Source organism: Acanthopagrus latus, chromosome 12, assembly GCF_904848185.1.
Source record: "Acanthopagrus latus isolate v.2019 chromosome 12, fAcaLat1.1, whole genome shotgun sequence".
Taxonomy (NCBI): domain Eukaryota; kingdom Metazoa; phylum Chordata; class Actinopteri; order Spariformes; family Sparidae; genus Acanthopagrus; species Acanthopagrus latus.
In genome coordinates this window covers 15,003,693-15,021,497 of record NC_051050.1, presented here as the reverse complement: position 1 = coordinate 15,021,497, position 17,805 = coordinate 15,003,693, and the positions used below count along the sequence as shown (strand labels likewise).

The window sequence follows — 17,805 nt, the reverse complement described above, 5'->3', positions numbered from 1 at the left end:
GTACTAGGTTATAAATATACAGTGGATTTGTTTGAATATAATAAGTATTGACACAGCTGTGGCTCTACATAAACTGCGCTGCAAACTGAATCTTTGCTTCCCCCCTGAGACAGAGGAGCTGGTGTGTTTTATGAATGGATGTTACTTGGAAGATCCCCCTGCTATGAAATATGACCGTGCTCTGGTGTGTGTCCTGTGACAATCTCCATGGTGACTCTGCCGTGTTTGGACCAAAATACATTACCTACTGTACCCACCACCTATTTTCTTCCATCTTTAGTAGCACCATCACAGGCGAGCAAGTAAAAGGCACAAATCCTCACCAGAGGAGCCTCCGCAGCCATGAATAACCTGTGATAGCATGTGCACATATCATCAACAAACAGCTCGCACTGTAACCACGTCCAGATGGACCGAGCCATCGGTGTAGTGCTGCTCTTCCCACTGAGGCTGCCGTGCATGTGGTCATGTTTTGCACCTTCCCAGCAGCTGAAGAAAAGCGAGAGAATCCCGCTTTGCCGGATGATCGACTGTTGTATCTTCTGCAGGAAATAAATTACACGATCATTTGACATGTGGCCAGGAAAAAAAAAAAAGAAAAATACAGTCGGACGTGATGCTTCTCAGATGTGAGACAACCTGTCCGTTCCTGATGACAGAAAAAAATAAAGTTTGGTACCAAGTTGGTGATGAATACTTTTTTTTTTTTTTAAGTGACATCAACAGTCTTCATTCTAATGAAATCAACAGCACAACTTGTTTAATTTAGCTTTGTTTAGTGTGGTACATTTTAAACAGTGTACGGTAATGACCAATGTCAAAATCAAGTCATTAATCATTCATAATGAAATGAATCTATTACTTTCATTTTACAACACACTTCATACTGCTTTATTCACACGTCATGTACAGACAAAAACAGTTACTGTATATAGTGTGTTTATCTTTATTCTAACAGTTTTTTATCATATTTTTTATTCAAATTGTTGTTTTATTCTTTCGAATACCTCCTTTTGTCTATTGTTTTTTGAGACTTACTTTTGTGCTGCTACTTAGTTCTCACTGTACTGCCACGTTACCTGCAAATTTCTCCCAAGTGTGATCAATAAAAGGAACATCTCAACCTTAATTTCAGTATTTCAAAAGACAACCACGACGTCCACTGAACACACTTCTAACTTCTAAAAGTTTCTTAAATATTTCTAACACAACAGATATGGATATTTATATTTATTTCACATTATATATGCTAGGCTGGAGACCACAAGTGAAAATACTTACTATGCATACTACTATGCATTTGTTTTCAATGTAATACTAATATACTTTTAAATTACATGAGCAGTTTAACAGTTTGAGTGAAAAGTAGAGAAGTTGAATCTTTGAAATATAATTACCTTAGTATTAGGTATTATATAGCATGCACTCGAGGTAGCATGGACTCCACAAGTGTGTATAAGACCTACAAAGACCACAAAGCTTCTTGTGATATCGCTGAACGCTGGGATAACATGAGTCTTCAGTTTTTACACAAACATTCTATGCTATGTACACTACGTAAGTAACATATATTTAACTATATGTCTATTAGTTAAAATTAACACCTTGCTTACTTTGAATGCCTTTGTTTAAGCATCCTAACTGAACCTGGACACTAACACTCAAGGCAGTTTATGTTATTTCAGTTCTGTGACTGAAATTGTGGAAAAAAATTGGTCCCAGAAACTTCTGCTGGTACACTTGCACTGCTACTTTTCCACCAAAAGAGTGCAGCATTGTACATTATGGGCTGGACTATTTTAAAACCGTAATTGTAAGTGATGAACAGGAGAAAATCTAAGCTATATAAATATATATCATTGAACCAGTGGTTCTGGTGCGTTCACTGTACACATACATTTGGAGCGTCATACCATAATTTTTTACAGAGGAGATGAATAATGAGAAGCTGGACGTTTTGGATCGCGTGGCCTCCCCTTAAGAAGTGAATGAACTCAGTTTTGAGGTTCACAGAAGAAAAAAAAAAAAAAAAACCCACACCCACAAACTTCATTTTTCCACTCACACCAGCCACTGGAGCACAAACTGGGAGAACTCCAGACTTTACACCAGCAGGAAGAAACGACATATCGACTAAAGTGAGGGCCGAGGACGGGGAACAAAGTGACATCACACAGCCCTCCGAAGGCTGTGGTTACCCAGGCGAGGGTTTCGTTAAAATAGCGACAAAATGGACACCGGAAAAAAGTCTGACCATAGGTCCCCTGATAATACAGCCCCCGTTTAATGGAGCTATATTGTCATCCCATATGTAGCGCTGGTTTTTTAGATCTTTAAAAGACTTTCTTCCAGACGCAAGATTCTCATCATTAAAAAAAGACTTGGAGACCTTTAAATTATTCACTAGCTGGAGGAATGAACTCACACAGAGGCTGCAGGTCCTCATTCATGTTTTTTTTCAGCATCAGGCACAATTCAGAAAGTCAATAAGCAGTCAAGTTGTGTGTATGATCTTTCATCAAAGTCCTTCAAACGCTTGAAATGACTTACAGTGTACAACCCTAAAAATGTCCTGACATCATACATACTTTACTTGTGAAGATCTCGTTATGAGATGTACTGCTGAGCAAATGACCCTGATGATGTCACCAGGGGGTCGTCTTGTGTCCCAGCAGCCATGTTAGCATGTCACACACCCTGTGTCCTGAGTACAAGCTCTTACCTTCAAGCAGACACTGGAGAGCCAGTGAACGCTTTAAGCTTTCCTTTATCCAACATCTGGAACATTACTGAATAAAAAAAGCAGATTACAGAAGTAGATACAGGGTGGGCAGCACTGTTACACTTATTATGTATTATCTATTATGATTGTACAACTCAGGGCATGTGCAATATTTTTATTTAAGTTAGTTCTAGTCTTTGTAATTTATCGTGTTTGGGTATCACTATATTTTAAATCACTATTGCCTAAGCAAAATTTCCCCTGTGGCTGTTATCTGTATCTTATCAAACAGAGATATAGATTTTGAAAGATGCTGGGTCACTGTTTGCATTATGGGAAATGGAGGATATGGCATTCTGGGAGCTCAATTCTAAGAACTCAAAGTGAAGATCAGGAAATAATTAATTTCAGGATAACTACTTGTAGAAGGATCATGCCAGGATCATTTTGCTAAATAAATGTACCAACCCACATGTTTGTTTGTTGTATCAACATGTAACTGACTACAAATGAAGACCACACAGAATATTGTCTCATTAATATCTGTATTTTGCCAACAGTTAATGATGCATATAGACATATCTCAGTACTGTTCAACACTTCATCTGCCAACATGCTCAAAACGGGAAAAATCCGGTACACTGGATCATACTTATACATAATCTGTTTCCAATTTAGAGTTCAGTAGGCAATGAAGTAAAAGTTGAAGCTCATCTCTACAAGTTAGAGATAATTTCCTCAACTCTTTCAATCCATAGTCTTGAATGACTGCGAAATGATTTAAGGTGGTTGGGAACGATAATGTAGCCACGATCCGGTCCCTCATGGCACCCGCCATCTCACATCGTCATCTCCCTCTGCATCCTCCTCAGAGTCTCTTCCTCATCTTACCCTTCTTTTGACCACCTCGTCCGAAACCTGACTTCTTAACATCTCCAACAAACTGTTTGTTCTTGGCACGGAGTTTCTTCATGCCCCCACCCTGCAGGAACTGCTGCTTCTGATTCTTCTTGCGCTGTTTCAGGATCTGCTGGCTCGTCTTCAGCTCTGAGCGGATTTTTCGGCCTCCGGGTGTATGCTGCGGTGTTGCAGACCTCTGGAAGTTAGGACCTCCCCGACCACGGCCACGGCCACGACCTGACACGTGGACGATTCAGAAAAGGGGATTCAGAGAAAGAATTCACAGATATCTTGAGGGTATGTGTGGACTAAAAAGCAGCATTACTTGTGATGTGACTTATCTTTCTGCTTGGAAAATCAACCAGACAAGTCATTCAAATGTTTGAAGGTTGAAGTATCAATATACCAATGTAATATCAGCGTGTTATGGACTCCCAAAATGTCAAACTATTCTTTTACATAATAATATCTCTTCATCAACTATAGCACCAGTTAGCTTAGCACAAAGACTGAAACGTGCAACAAAAAACTTCTCAGATTCCCCTCAACCACCATATTGATTTTTATACTGATTAAAGAAAGGAGAAAGATTAGATAGCTTTACAGGTGCATGTAGTCAGATTGTGTGCAACCCATCTGAGCAATTTCCCCTGCTTCCAGTACAATATTTCAATCAATTCAGCAGATTGGAATTCTCAAAATGTCAAATTGTCGTTTTAAAACCTAGATGGTATATTTTCAGAATGTATCAAGACAATTTCAAATGCAAGTACCTTTTTGAGTTATCAGTTGACTTCATTAACAGTACAGTCCATCAGATGTGCAAGGCAGAACTAAAACCCTGAAATTTGCTTATATCTGAATTTTTCAGGAGGCAAGACATCTCCCACTGTCTATTCTATCCCTTGATGGGGAGAAATGCTTCCTCGCTGGGACGCTTTTCTGCTCGCAGACACAGTTCCGTGCACTCACATCACAGGAAAGTGCCTGCTTTTTATCTGTGCGGGTTTTGAGACTTATTAAAACCTCATAAAGAAGCTCCATTTCTTGCTCTTTATCAGTCTTTTTCCTCTATGAAAAAATAAAAAACTAAGCATTTGAATATTGATTTGGAAGTCGATTACCATAGCAACGGAAGAGGCTTCAAAGCATTCAGGTCAGCCCTAGTACAGATGAAATGGATTAGAATTATGGAGGCTACAGATGCTCTCCTACCTCCTGCTGGCCTCCTCCCTGCTCCCGTTACTCCATCTGAGTCATCTGCGTCATCAACCTTGTATTTCTTCTTCCACTCCTCGTAACTGACATGTTGTTAAGTGATACAACAACTAAGTACTGTCAGAGTGAGACAACAGTAACAGACAGCTACAGTAAACACATACAGACATTTTGTTCCAAGGATACAAGTTCTTCCTGTTCCTCTTGTTGTCGATGACCTGACCACCATCTGTTCTGATCTTCTTCTTCTGATCCCCCTTTCCAGATTCTCTCACAAAGCGCTTCCTCTTACGGTCCCTATTAGTGATACAGAGTCACTGTGTTATTGTGAGAAATGGCCAAATCAGAAGCATGTGGTGTCAGAAAGTGGAGAAGAGAAACAGATTAAATAATGATGAATTTAAAATCTCACCATTTCATCATGTGTTTGTGCTGGTTGAGCCGCTCTCCCTCATCTCCCATGAGGTCCAGGACAGCTGAGGAGGCCTGCTGCTCAAAAGCAGTGCCCTCGCCGCTGAGACTTAACCTGACGTCACACAGGACATGAACCACGGGTTATAATGCAACGTTGAGGCATTTTAATCATGTCTGACTCACAAAGCTTCGACGCTCACCCTCTCTCAGATTCAAAGTCTTTGGGTCTGTAGGGGATGTAATACTCCTCGTCTTTGCCCGACTGTCTGCTTCTCTTGTTATTTGGCCGTTCTTCCCCATCTTGCCGCAGGATTCTTCTTTTTCCACCTACTACCGAAGAGAACACCCCCTGGTGGACACATGGAAAATTACATGTTTAAAATTGCAATTGGTTTGCATTTGAATTGCTGCTTACAAAATGTGGACAACAGTAAAAGAAATGAGTGGTGCTGCTTAATTAAGTTTATGCAAGTGTTCAAATTTCTCACAGTTTTATACATGTCTTTTAGAGGTGAATTGATCAGTCAACAAATTGATCAACAGTCAATAAACAGAAGCTGTATCGGCATAGGGGCTGATTTGATATTTTTAACAATTTATCTTAAGTAATTTTTCAAGCTGGATTTCAAAGACCCCTTAAGGGACCTGCATAATATCTGAAGACATCCCCTCTGGCCTTTAGATTTTTCTCTATTTTCTGATTTAAACGAATAACTAGGGAAATAATTAGTAGATTCATTTATAATGAAAAGAATCTATTGCAGCGCTAAGGTCTCTTGACATGTAATGGATAATTATATCATCTTATTTCCTACTTCGGCGGAAGATTAAATTTTTACCACCCGGATGAACTGCAGATGACCGACACACGGCACATGTTTTGGCATCTGGATTATTCTCAGTGAACCAGATATTACACCAAAAACATACTCAAGAAGAAACACACTGTAGATGCCCTGGTTTGAAATCCTAATGATACAGAGAAATGAGAGTCTCTTGCCGTTAGATCTTCGTCCTCCTCTCTGCCTGTAGAGTGTGTGAAATCATCGTCAGCTATGGTTGGGTTGATGGGCTGCCGCAGCTGGCTATCTGCAGCCCGGCTGTCTCGCTGTTTGGTGAATTTGTCCACCAGCTGTGTGTCTTTGGAGCGTTTTTTCCGCATCACCTCACTAGCCTGTGTCTTACTGCTAGAGTTGATTTCAAAGATTGTCTAGAAGGAGAAAAAAAGATGAAATATTCTTTGTCTAAGCAAGAAATTGCAGTACTTTGAGGTTCCTGCATTACTTTGTACTGCAACTTACCGATTTGGATTTGTAGCCTTTGATTGCATCAACCAAATGAAGGCGATCCAGTTCCATTTTCTCCAAACCCGACCCTGAAGAAAGATTCATCAAATCAGATTACCAACTACTGCCTGTATCATCACCACTTTTCTCTTCACAGCTCATCCTCCTCCAAACTGACCTAGTAGTGGATGGACGGCCATGAGGGACGTATCTGTGCTTTTAACGCGTCTGATGGACTCCGTTGAGGGGTTCGGTCGAGACTTGAGATACTGCTTATAGGCGTTCTCTGAGACACGATGCAGGTTCTCCAGGTCGTGGGAGTTTTCGTGAGCCGTGAACAGATGAGCACTTTCGTCATCCAGGATACTCTGAGGCACCCGACCAAACACACCCTCTGAATCTGGAGATCAGAGGGGAGGTTTTAAAATTAGAGAGAGGAACAGAAGAAAGGCAAAGATTGAAATGAGTAACAAGTCTACTGGCAGCCTTAGAAGTATAACACAACTCAAAGTCTACCTTGTGTGTGTTCAGGTGTGGCAAACTGAACGGGCCTTCCAAGGAAGAGGTGAAGGTCGTAGACTAAAGGCATCTCATCTTGACAAACCAAACTGTAGGCTCTACCGCTGCGGCCAGCACGCCCCACACGGCCTGATGGGAAAAGACAGGTGATGACCAAATCATCCTCATTTATCATATCAAACTCATCACTTCTTCTACCCCTAATTCAAATGTGGCAAAATTGAAAGAAAAATACTATGATTAGGGGTAAATAGAGGGCTTAATATAGTGCATAAGCAGCTCACCAACTCTGTGAAGGAATAGCTTAGGCTTGGAGGGGAAGTTGTAGTTGATGACATTGTCCAGCAGGGGGATGTCTATACCACGAGCAGCGACATCAGTCACAATCAGCACCATGGCTTTCCGATGCACGAACTTCCCAATGTTGATCTTCCTGGCGGTCTGATCGAGGGAGCTGTAGATGTAGGCACACTCCACACCTTCTGAAGTCAGCAGCTGGAGATGAAAACACAAAAAATGGAGGATAAATCAAAGCTGATGATTTAAAACTTGGCTGTTTGAGGGATTATGCACGAAAATAGAGATAAGACTGCTGATTGTATCTTACCTCCTTGAGGTACTCTACATGGTGTTTAGTGGCTACAAAAACCACAGTCTGTTCATGAATCTTCACTACGTTCCTCAGCATATAAAGCAGCAGCGCCTGCTTGTCATCCACACGCACGTGGAAGAATGACAGCTGAGGGAAAACAGGAGAAATTAGGATTCTGTAAGCACATTGTGCACCTGTGACAGTCATTTCTGAGTTATAAATACACAGCTTCCTTGCTTCCTTCCTACATGACTTCCTAACTCATCAAGATAGTAGCAGTCCTTAAAGAGCACCTGAAGGATGCAGAGTCACTTTTTTAATTTTAATTCTACAAGTCTAAACCATGAGTTCAAGGCCATTTATGAACAAGCATTAAATTTTAATTATTAAATAATTTGTAACAGAGGTCTACTTATTGAACACATCTGTTTTATCACAAGAGTATGAAAAATGTATTTAAAAAATTAAAGTTTTCCTTTCTAAAAACACTTCAAAACTTCAATAACTGGAACAACTCCAAATGATCTGATTTTTCTTGCCAATTCTTTCAGGTTTGCTTTAATGTGTCCAGAGCAGCAACAGCAATGAAATTTAAGACTTATAAGAATTATTTTGGTAACTAATTTATCATTTCAGTCACTTTTGATCAAAAATGTTTGTTACAGATTCTTAAATGTAAGGATTTGCTGCTTTTGTTTGACATCTATGATATTAGATGACAAGTCTTTGGGTCTTGGACTGTTGGTTGGACAACAGATGCAATCTAAAAGCATCACAGATCAATCAGTAAAGCCATTTTTATTGTATTTACCTTGATCTCATCACTGAGCTTAGAATCAACATCCAAACGAATCAACACTGGTTCAGTCAACCCTGGAAATATAAAGAAACATAAAAACTTTTAGCAAGCTTGAATCTTGAGCAGTAATCTTTCATTATGCATGTCAATATGATCTTCAGTCAGTCAGGGCAACAGCACCGACCTGCTCTAGCAAACTCCACCAGCAGTTTGGGCAGAGTGGCAGAGAACAGCAGAGTCTGTCTGTTGTCTGGAAGCCTGCGGATGATCTCCTGAAGCTGTTCAGCGAAACCCATTTCAAACAGCCTGAGCAAAGGTGGAGCACCAGCATATTAACACATATATGCATACGAGTGAATCAGAGCTGTGAATTGAAAATACGACACCTTTCTCACCTGTCAGCCTCATCAAACACCACATATTCCACATTGTGTAATTTCAGGTTCATCTCCGTGACAACGTGCATGAGACGACCGGGGGTACCGATGATTCTGAGGAGAAGAAGCACAGCGATCAGGACTAAAACATGCAGAAAATGATGGAGAGAAACAAGATTATCTGTCAGGACTATGATGAAACACTTACATGTCAGGGTTTTCATGAAGAGCAGCAAACTGATCGTCCATGCTGGAAAGAGCAGAGAGATTTACATTCATTCCAGAGTTAAAGGATCTCATGGTACAACAGGTATACTGGGCCATCACTCACCTGTCTCCACCGAGGATCAAGGCAGTCCTGAGGCCGGTGAATTTTCCCAACTACAATACAACAATGCAGTGAGAAGAAAACATCAGTGACAGGATCTCAAATGGAATCACAGAACAACCAGACAGTGATTAAAGATAACATTATCATCTGTCTGACCTCTTTTGTGAACTTCATGGTCTGCAGGGCCAACTCCCTGGTGGGGGTCATGATGAGGGCCCGGGCCCCCGTTTGGGCTTGAGGGCCTTTCAGCTTTTCAAACATCGGCACCAGGAAGGCAGCTGTCTTACCACTGCCGGTCCTGGCCATGGCTACCATATCTTTACCATCCAAAATCACCGGGATAGTCTGAAATTGTAAGAGGGGGATTTGGCTTAAAATACTTCGCAGTTAATAGTCTCGAACATTTGACTACTGGATCCTGAAGTGGTGCTGACTTACCTTTCTTTGGATCGGGGTAGGGACTTTGTAACCCTTCTTCATGATGCCTTTATATACAGGGTAGCTAAGACCTGAAATCATACGTAACTCAGTTAAACAGTATTGCCTCTGGGTAATAAGGGATCAGACTTTCAACACTGTGAGTAACCAGTGGACATGCAGCCCCATCTGTGGACTCTTCACTGGGTCTTACCCATGGACTGAAAGCCTCCAGACTTCTTCTTCTTCTTGTTTTGTGCTCTGACCAGCTGCCTTGTGTCAGGCTCCACATCTGACATGTAGTCTGCTGAGGCAGGGAACCTCGGCAGTTTCGTCCCCGACTGTGAGACCAGCAAGAAATCACAACATAAGCTCATAAACAAAATCCTTTTTATGAAATGGAAAAATGGAAATTGCAAATTGTATGTAAAAATTCATAGGCTATTTCAAGTCGGTCTTAAGTCAAATGTACACTTAGAATTTAGGAAAAAAGATCACAATTTTGATTATAAATCACTCATAATATTATTCTGGTGACCAGATCACCCACGCCTCAAGTTCATCTTTTTGTGGGTAATTCTGACAAGATAAGAAAACATCTTCATCCCTCAGACTATCTATGAATATGCAAATATTGTTCATTTCAATATCTAATTGTGCAACTTTCATGCTGGTATCTAATGATTAACACGTAAACGTTCCCTCTTCAGCATAGGAATGTGACAAAGAGTGAGCCATCTACTTCTGCACAAACAGTAAAGCTCAAACAGCCACGCAAAGCAGCAATTAGCAAAACACATCTTTGGGCAGAGACGGACGTTTTGAGTCGCAAAAAAATTAACAAACCGTTTAAGCATAAAAGTATCCCGAGGGAGGATAGATGGGTCAAGTTTCACATTCCACAAAACATTTCCGGAGCTTCACGGTAAAATACTGTAGCAGAATTCTCAGAACTGGTAGAGAAGGAGATGGGGTATTTTCTCAAATGTAAAAACAAAAAAGAGAGAAAGAAAATGCCTCTATACAGCTCATGCATTGTGATCCAAATATCCAAAAGACTCGGTGAACAGCGAAGTCTTGGACTTAAATAAGGGTGTAAATAATTCGGATCAAGGGGTTTGCGAGACTTGGATTTGAACACACAAACCGTTTGTAGCCATTTTATGAATTACTATGTTGTTTGTTTACGCTATCAAACAAGTCCCCGTATAATACTTGAGTTATTAAAAGAATTCTGCGATACTACTATACTGTGAAGCTCCAGAAATGTTTTGTGGATCACTTCACTTCATAACTTGACTTTCCATCAGCGAGAGGCTTAGTGGATGACGACTCAATCGTCATCATGTGGTGAACTTTTCCTTTAAACAGACGTGGTCACCTCTGAGTACATTACACAGTGATTATCATGCGGGATGAATTATGACATTATTCACATTAATGTATGTACTTTTAAATACAGTTAACATGTATAAAGAATTTAAAGGGGGCATCCGGATTTGAACCGGAGACCTCTTGATCTGCAGTCAAATGCTCTACCACTGAGCTATACCCCCTGACGACTGTTCTCAAAGTAATGACATCACATCTGCTATAACACATTTTCTATTAATAATAATTATGCATATTATGTATCAGTATATCAACCTCGGTCCGAATAAGTTGTTTTAATGCGTCATTTCCTTACAGAATCATCGTCTTTAACTTCAGCAGCCAGCTCGAAGTCTCCGCTGTCAGAGTCCGCCTCCGGCTCCCTGCTGCCCGTGTGCCTCTTCTTCTTCGTCAGTTTCTTCTTCCTCTGCGCCATCTTTAAGCTTTAAGGCTCCTTCGAGTCCGCTGCCGGTAACTTCAGCGTACTATTTATGACACAAAAGTAGCGTTAAACACAGCTCATAGCATCTCAGCACACAACAACACGGTAGGCAGACATGTTGGACACACGTGTGAGCTTCTTCTTCTACGTCTTCTTCTCCTCTTCCGGTTTAGAGGGGCTGCTGGCGGAGCTCAGCACCGCCATCTACTTGCTCCACGCAGAGGCCCAGTGTACTGCTCACTATAATCTGTGATTATGTATGTTTTACTCCACCTCCAGTTCCTCTGAGGCGATGTATTTTGTATGTTGTGTAATTCCTATTATCTTTAACGCTTTCCAGCGCCTCACAGCGCCGTGTTTGATGTAACAATGTCTCATTTGCCGACAGAGGATGCAGATGTGATAATCTGTACCCTGCTTCAAAGGCAATACTGCAACAACCGTGTAACAGAATTTTCCGCTCGTGCTTTCTCCACCACCCTCAAACTCCAAATTAATACAATGAATTCAGCAGAGAAGGCTGATATTTTGCATGAGATCCGCGAGCCTTTGTCAACAAGGAGCTTGTAGATCCCAACTTCTGATCTGCAGATTTCATACTCTTTTAATTTCTTGTCAAACTAGCTAATTTCTGTTTCTGAAACACTGAGGTGACATCCATCTTAAATGTATTCACCCACTGATCAAATCCAAAATCGAACCAGAGAGGAAAGTTGTTGTTTTGTCACATGCTAATTTGAAAGAAATTGTCATTTTTGGTGGCTCTTTGCCTGATTGTGAGAGAAAATACACACACAGCATCTCCACCTTATATTGCACTATCACCTCTATGTGTACACTTGTAATGCAGAAACAGACATATTGCAGCAGAGTCTTAGTGTGAGTATATATTACACACTGATTAATTTCTCTGATGCTGAAATGTATGATACACAGTCCAGTCGTGATTTAAGGGTGCAATATGTAAAAGCTCTTTCTTGAAAACATTGAAAAAATGATAGACGTACTATGAAATTATTTGAATTAACTGACTGATTGTTGTCTTCATAAACCCATTTATCGGCCAAGTATGTGTACATATACAAGCAATTTGACTTTATTTTTATTGCTAACAGCTAAGAAACAAGGGCATCAAACAACATAAATAAAACGTTTATACAGTGTTGGGTAAGTTGTGAAAAAAGATATGTGAAACAGTCAGTGGCGTGCACAGACTTTTTGAAAGGCAGGGGCGAAAAGAAGAGCACTTTAGCACATGTTTTGGCTCCCAAGAGGGCACTTTAGCACATGTTTTAGCTCCCAAGAGGGCAGTTTATCATGTTTTAACCAGCCAAGGGGGCAGTTTAGTGTGTTTTGCCAACCAAGAGGGCACTTTGGCATGCTTTTTTGGCTCCCAAGAGGGCACTTTAACGTAGGTTGAAGAAAAGATCTCTTGGCTTAAAATACCTGATTTGGTCACCACAAGCAAGACTGAATATGTCCAGACTTACCGTTAAACACATCTGGTATATGGCACCACAGGCATTGCTGGAAATCATTCAGAGGCCTCCTTAAAAATATTCAGTGGTTTCACACTTACAAATGTTGTAACCCAGTCTCACACTGTGGTCACTGGCTTGGAAGCAATGTGAACGGCCATGACATGTACAAATACAACCGATCAGTGGTTTGCAGAAACCCTAACCCTGGTAGCCTACTGTCAACATTTCATTCTGGTGACTGGGTTGAAACAATACAAATTACTCACTATATATATCAAAGTGATTTCCATGTCTTTAGCACATGATGTGGCAAGAGGAGCTGGCATGTCCTGCAGCTCCAGTGCAACACTTTCCTGCAAACTCATATTCATGTTTTTAGGCTGATGTAAAAATAATCTCAGTTACTGTCTGACAAAAATGAATAATACTGTTTTTTCGACCTAGAGTTGGATTTATCTCAGCCTACTGGCACCTCCTAACGTGTTAAAATCCCCTTCAGGCATGCACGTTTGAGATGAGTAAAAAGTGGCAGGCAGAGTCTACCCATCCATGCAACAACTGTCACATTTATGCTGCTGGAATCCTGAGGTGCGCTATGAGATTCCTCTGGAAAACAGATTTTAGTCCACTGCACAAGTATAGGTTCAAGGATTCGCTAAATTTCTGCCGGCATTATGCACTATGCTAATTCTGGGGGATTCTGCCCTTGAAGTGCCATATTTATTACACACGCGCAAAACTAAATAAGTCATTGTTTGAGACAGTTTAGCTCAAAGCCGCATTTTGTCATTCCCCGTCAAATAATACCACGTTGCTGCCTATGACACAACAAAACAGAGCTCTGCCTCCATTCATAAATATTACCCCGCAGCTTAAAAATCGAATATCCTCCCCTGACAGCTTTGATTTAAAATTAATCTTGCACAACCAGTTGAATCTGAAGGGGGATTTTCTGATTTTTGCCTAAAGGCTAGGATGAGTAACTTTGTCAAAATGTTGTTCCTTGGTAGCATCCAATAACCCATGTACCCACTCTTTCTGCACATTGATTATTGGGCAGTTAAAATGTCACTGACATATTCCACATGTGGTTTCATTAAATCGTGTGGTGCGGCCAGCTGCTGCTGAAGAAAACAGCTGCCCAAGACATCAAAAACCAAATGAATTCTGGGATGTGCAGTATGTTTTTCATGAGGAGCCAAGAACTCAACTGTGTTTTTTTTCTTATTTCTCATAAACATCATTTCTTGTTTGATCTCATCGAAATGTTTTTTGTGTTGTTTTTTTTATGATGTGTATCATTAATGAAAACCAACATATGAAGAGCGGATTTGATAATAAAGCACATTTTCTTCTGGTCGGGACATGAAGCTGACAGGACTTTTTTTTGTGCGTTCGCTCGCAACTTTCTGTTGTTTATGAGCAGCCACAGTTGAAATTTTTCAAAACACCCAGTGGAAATGTGTCCTTTGGATGATAACACTGACACTAATATGGCAGCCAAAAGGAGCAGTACACTGTTTGAAGGCGGTGGGCTGATGTACAGTAAATAAGTCAACACCATGGCAACAGCCTGGAGCCTATGCCATTCATATTCCCCTCAAATTCAAAGAGCCCCGGCTGCAGTGGCCTGGTGCCAAATCTATTCATGGGAGCTGAGAGGGGAAAGCGGGGTATGCAGGCGGGTAACAGTTGCGGCAAGCCACCTATGGGTTTTTTAAGGTGATTTAAGTGATAAAGCCGGGGGGGGATTAAGATATGAAGCTGGCAGGGATGAGAAGGTTGTGGTGGTTTTGACTTGGCGTTGAAATAAAAAAAAGAAAAAATGGGTGTTGGCATCAGTGTGCTATCAGGTCAGCCTCCAAAGCTCCTGGCAGAGTCTTAAAATCTCAATTTCCTCACCGTGTCAAGCCCTCATGTTAAAAAGCGTGCCCCTGAATCCCCGCTTCATCTCCACATGATGTTGTTCAGGCAGTGCATTATTATCTGATGGCGCTCCCTTATTCATGAGGCTTTTAATGCTTCTGTCGACGTGTATCATAGCCTGTGAAAGAAATTAAAGCGCCATGTTTTCTAATGTTCCTATTGGAAGCGTGGCCCGGACGTCGCACCGCCTCTTACAAATCCCCTGAGAGCCCCTGCCATCGATTTCCCAAAGTGTAACGATAAGATCTGTAAATGACAAACATACATAGATTTATGAGCACTTACTCCAGCTTAGCTAAGCTATAGGGGGGACTTACAGCAGACAGAGTACGTGACCTTTCAGAAATCTGCCGTGTAAACTTGAGTCAGATGGTTTCGGATAGGACACAAATACGCTGGCTCATGAAGCAATCAGTGACCTAATGGGCACTGAATGAAAGTCATTAAGAAAAACAGATGTCAACATGTCTCAGGTTGGATTTTCGTAAGGATGTCCTCCAGCAGAGTGTGTATGTGTGCGGCAGATGCCGCTGCTAAGCCTCTGAGATTTAGGGGGAATGTTTAAATTAAGAGATTATTGAGCTGATGGTTTGTAAAGCTAAGCTTTTAAATGGGGGTAGCAGTTAAATATTCCTCCACTCTATCTGTGTCGATTTAATTATTTATCAAGCGCTCCATAAAGCGCTGGCCGTGGGTTCGGTTGGCCCTTTAAAAATAGTCCAAACATCCAATTAGCATTTGCGAGTGATGTGCTGCTGCATATCAGGCGGCCTTGTCCCTCCAGCGAGCCTTCAAAATGCTGGTTTGATTTTCCATGCCAGACAATGTACATCCAAGAGGCAAATTAATCACGGGGATCTGATAACGGCTCCTCTGTAAAGTTAGGAATGGCTGCATGGGAGGAAGTATCAGCTTCGGAGTCGCGTCGCAGTGAAAGATTACATCCTCAAATGTGAGATTTACTGTGACTGCTCCAACTGTAAAAACTGCTGAGAGGCAAATCAGAAACAAAAAAAAAAGAATTTAAATAAAAAACATTTTGTCCCTCAGCTTGGTCGTGCTCATACCTCTGGATCAGCAACCAGTGTGCGTCAAGCAGCCGTGAATACCCCAGTGAGGAGAGACAGTAGGTCTCAAGGCAGCTGTAGGGAGACAGAGAGGGTCAGATCCTGGTCTTGGTTGGCATGGCACTGCAAACGTGATAGTGCCACCCCCAGTGACAACAGCAGATGGTGAGCGGGCCCCTGGCTTCACCCTCGGGGCTCCTGGGCAGGGAGACGGAGCAGCCATGCACAAAATACAAGGCCACTGATTGGACAGTGCCTCTTAAGATGCCACGGGCCGATAAGATGCTGAGGGGAGCAGCGCTTACATGCTTGAGAAGCCGCACAATTAACAGTTAGCCCAGTAGTTTCTCTGGACCCATCATGGTAGACACTGTAGTTTATTAGGTCAGTAAAATGGGAAGCCTCAGTCGGGCAATGGCAATTGGATTGCAAGACACTGAAAAAAAATGAGTTAAAGCTGTTAGGAAATTCCGTATTTTTGTAACTGTGCTACATTTGCATTCTTATTTTTTGCTTTGCTTTGCGTTTCTTCTGTCTAGCATAGCATCTTGCTATCAAGTGCAGTGCATCTAGGGCGTGTGTGGTCATTTGAATAAAATATGTGAATCTATCAATTACAATATGTCCAGGCATTACTAATTTATGCAAGGTTTTCCATGTGAGTACATAAAAAGAGTGTGAATTCATGTTGTGAGTGAGTGAGTGAGTGAGTGAGTGCACTCATACCTGAATGTATGTAATTCCTCTCTACATGCTGAGGACCGTAATTTAAAGGACCATGCAGCAAAAATTCAGAAGCGCTTACTTTTTTCACACAAGGGGCTAAGCCTTTTACTGAGACGCCTCCTTTGCTGTATAAGGAGAATTCAGCTTTCAGTTTTGCTCCGTTGAGTGTAAAATTGCCGAGGCACATACATCCGGTCAAACTTTCAATTACTTGATATTCTGGGTGCTAAAAGGCAGTTTCCCTTCAAGGCTTGAGCGGTTAATCTTACAGCTTGAGCCAGCATTAAGGAGATAATCATGGGACATGTGACAGAAAAAAAAAGCACAAATAACTTGTCCTGAACCCAGGCAGAGGAGACCCCTGGCGATTTCTCCAACCAGCCCCGATTGGTGGAGGGCATCAGAGACCCTGAAATTCAAGTCTCAAACATCAGGGATCTTCATGTTGTCCATGATTTTTTGTTGTTGTTTTGCACATAGCTGCACATAGCCTGCAGAATATCTCTTCATGTTGTTGAGTATTGTGGTCAAACACTCCTGGATTACTGCTCATTAACTCTGCAGAGAACCCGACGGGCTGTGGCTAATGCACGAGACTTAATGGCCATTTCCAGTCTCATCTCCTCTACACTTTAAGGGGAGGGTTATATGCGATGACAGATGCCCAGAATTAAAGCTCGCAGAGCAGAATTAACTTTTCATGTATTTCCCTTCTCTCGCGTCCTTGTTGTTTCTTTTTGCTCGCCGTTCGCACGGCCCCGGGGCTCACTTCCTCTCCTGGTGTCTTAATTGCAATTTCATCAAGAATTTAAAGCCATGTCGCCGTCCCTATTCTCGTCACTGTCACTCCAAACTAGCCACCGCAGGGGACTTCAAGGGTATTTAAAGCAGCTATTGTGTGTCATGAGATAAGTCAGGAGCAGCTCGGGGAAGACTCACTTTCATCCTTGTGGTACTGCCGGACCTCCTCTCACCCCCCTCCTCCTCCTCCAAATCCATCCTTCTCTCACTCTCTTTCATGGCTTTATCACTCAAAGGCTCAAGCAGCTCAGCAGAATATAAATGAATAAAGGCAGTGAGATGGGGAAAGAGGGAAAAGGTTGAGACAAAATTGTATGTGCACATCAGCACTGGGACTTTTACCGGGACCGCTCTTTTATGCTTCACACCACTCAGTTGGGCCGTGTTGATGCAATATGAAAATTTCGCATTACAGA

At 41.6% G+C, this 17,805-nt stretch overlaps 1 protein-coding gene and 1 non-coding gene across 2 annotated transcripts; both read right to left on the bottom strand.

The window, feature by feature from the left end:
- Positions 1-3,248: 3,248 nt before the first annotated feature.
- ddx54 (DEAD (Asp-Glu-Ala-Asp) box polypeptide 54) lies at positions 3,249-11,553 on the bottom strand. Its single transcript, XM_037117978.1, has 20 exons — positions 11,263-11,553; positions 9,790-9,916; positions 9,597-9,667; positions 9,315-9,503; positions 9,159-9,208; positions 9,036-9,077; positions 8,846-8,941; positions 8,635-8,756; positions 8,463-8,524; positions 7,667-7,798; positions 7,344-7,554; positions 7,057-7,188; positions 6,719-6,940; positions 6,556-6,629; positions 6,255-6,464; positions 5,455-5,603; positions 5,253-5,366; positions 5,027-5,137; positions 4,838-4,923; positions 3,249-3,859 (listed from the first exon to the last, which is right to left on the bottom strand). The coding sequence occupies exons 1-20, from the start codon at positions 11,380-11,382 to the stop codon at positions 3,591-3,593; spliced, it is 2,589 nt and encodes an 862-aa protein (XP_036973873.1). The 5' UTR covers positions 11,383-11,553; the 3' UTR covers positions 3,249-3,590.
- On the bottom strand, positions 11,060-11,131 carry trnac-gca. Its single transcript has one exon. It is a non-coding gene; the product is annotated as a tRNA-Cys (tRNA).
- Positions 11,554-17,805: the final 6,252 nt, after the last annotated feature.

What these genes read in the sequence shown, in the direction of transcription:
- ddx54 (XM_037117978.1), bottom strand. Translation starts at nt 11,382, where the DNA reads ATGGCGCAGAGGAAGAAGAAACTGACGAAGAAGAAGAGGCACACGGGC. An exon ending in TTGATCCTCGGTGGAGACAG is followed by an intron (nt 9,078 to 9,158) that starts GTGAGTGATGGC and finishes TGCTCTTTCCAG; the next exon opens with CATGGACGATCAGTTTGCTG. An exon ending in CTTCATGAAAACCCTGACAT is followed by an intron (nt 8,942 to 9,035) that starts GTAAGTGTTTCA and finishes TCTTCTCCTCAG; the next exon opens with AATCATCGGTACCCCCGGTC.